This window comes from Phodopus roborovskii, unplaced genomic scaffold (genome assembly GCF_943737965.1).
Source record: "Phodopus roborovskii unplaced genomic scaffold, PHOROB, whole genome shotgun sequence".
Lineage (NCBI taxonomy): Eukaryota > Metazoa > Chordata > Mammalia > Rodentia > Cricetidae > Phodopus > Phodopus roborovskii.
In genome coordinates, this window is record NW_026126484.1 from 271135 (window position 1) to 272667 (window position 1533).

Genomic DNA, 1533 nt, shown 5'->3' on the forward strand with positions numbered 1-1533 from the left:
AGACACTGATGATGTCAATAATCATTGGGGTGTTATGTGAGACAAAATATTTATTTTTCTTGTCTTGGATATAGAAACAGTCCCAACAGTTAACTAGAGATTGTTCTTCTAATGCTAAGATGGGCTTATATTTGACTATGTACATGTTTGCCCTTAATGCCTTTCATTGGCATTAAGATATATATAGATAAGGTGGGTTAGTTTGAATGCAATTGAAACCAATAATATCATAAGTAACATGGCTTCTTAAATTTTACTGAGCATGCCAACATTCAGCCAGATGTCCATCCCTGTGAATCAGCATAAATGGGCTGAGAACTGCATAACCAAGGGTCAGAAATTCTTGAAAATGCATTGTTAAGGAGTCATTCTTCAATGAAAAGCTTAAATATAAAGAAACAAAACAGTCTGTCCAATAGAAGAAAAGAAAACAGAGCATCAGCAGGAGGACACTCTGAGCAGCTCTCAGCTCAGGAGGAGTTCTGTAGAGAAGTTTGGAGTTCTGAAGGTAGAGGACATGCTGGTGATGCTTGTGAAGAAGAAATACCATGTAGCCACTGGCCCCTCCCATGATGCCCTGAAACACAGCATCTCTCAGGACCATGAAGGTGAGAAACATGCTGTTTATTTTCTGACTTTCTTTTTTGAAATAACAATATTCATTATTTTTACTCAGTTGTAATGTGGATGTACCTCTGTTTCTGATGGAATGGAGGAGGTTGATGCTGATCAAGGAATTGAGAATCCAAAAGAAGAACAGTGAGAGAAGAACACGTCCTGTAGAATGCAGTCTTAGCCTCCACCACCAGGAAGCTCTGGGGTTCATGATGATGGCCTGGACCACTGTGAGGAGACTGCTGGTGCAGATGGAGAGGCCCCGAGCCACCCTTTCCAGGTAAACAATGATGTGACAGCCCACATCACCTAGGAAGTGTCTCAGACCTAAAGCTGCAATTGTTGTTGGCATGCCCTTAGAAAAAAGCAGTATAATATTTGTAAAAGCCAGGTGGATGAGAATAAGGTGTATAGATTTCTTCCTAGAACCCACAAAAGTGCATATGTAATTCACAAAAACAGAAGTATTTGCTACAGTGCCAAGCCCAGTTAGAAGAAGGAATATTGTCATTTCACTAATATTCAAAACCATTTCTAACTTCATAGGTAGAACATTTGGGATCTTCCAAGTAGAGTTTGAGGGAATGATATGTATCTATAAAATAAATTTTATGTCATAGTGTGTTTCTGGTATATAAAAGACAACCTTGACATGTGCAATAGAACAGATTATCTTTTTTAATGTGAGGAATTCTAATTTTTCTTGTTGTCTTTATAGGACATCTTGTACTGTGGCATCTTGTGGCAGAAGGTAAAAGATATTTGAATTACAAAACAATTTATTCCCCTGACTTCCATATTAACAAAATTAAATTACATGTTCAAATGTTTATATATCCCATATTTCGAACCTCAGTATGTGGTGAAATAAACACAAAGTTTCACCAGTCGGAATGTTTCCTTGTATTTTCTATTTAA

The 1533-nt window shown here is 37.4% G+C and overlaps 1 protein-coding gene across 1 annotated transcript; it reads right to left on the reverse strand.

Annotated features, from left to right (window-relative positions):
* Positions 1-246: 246 nt before the first annotated feature.
* Positions 247-1147, reverse strand: LOC127229602 (vomeronasal type-1 receptor 4-like). Its single transcript, XM_051194683.1, is given in 2 exon segments — positions 247-282; positions 284-1147. Coding segments are annotated over 2 exon segments (900 nt in total).
* Positions 1148-1533: the final 386 nt, after the last annotated feature.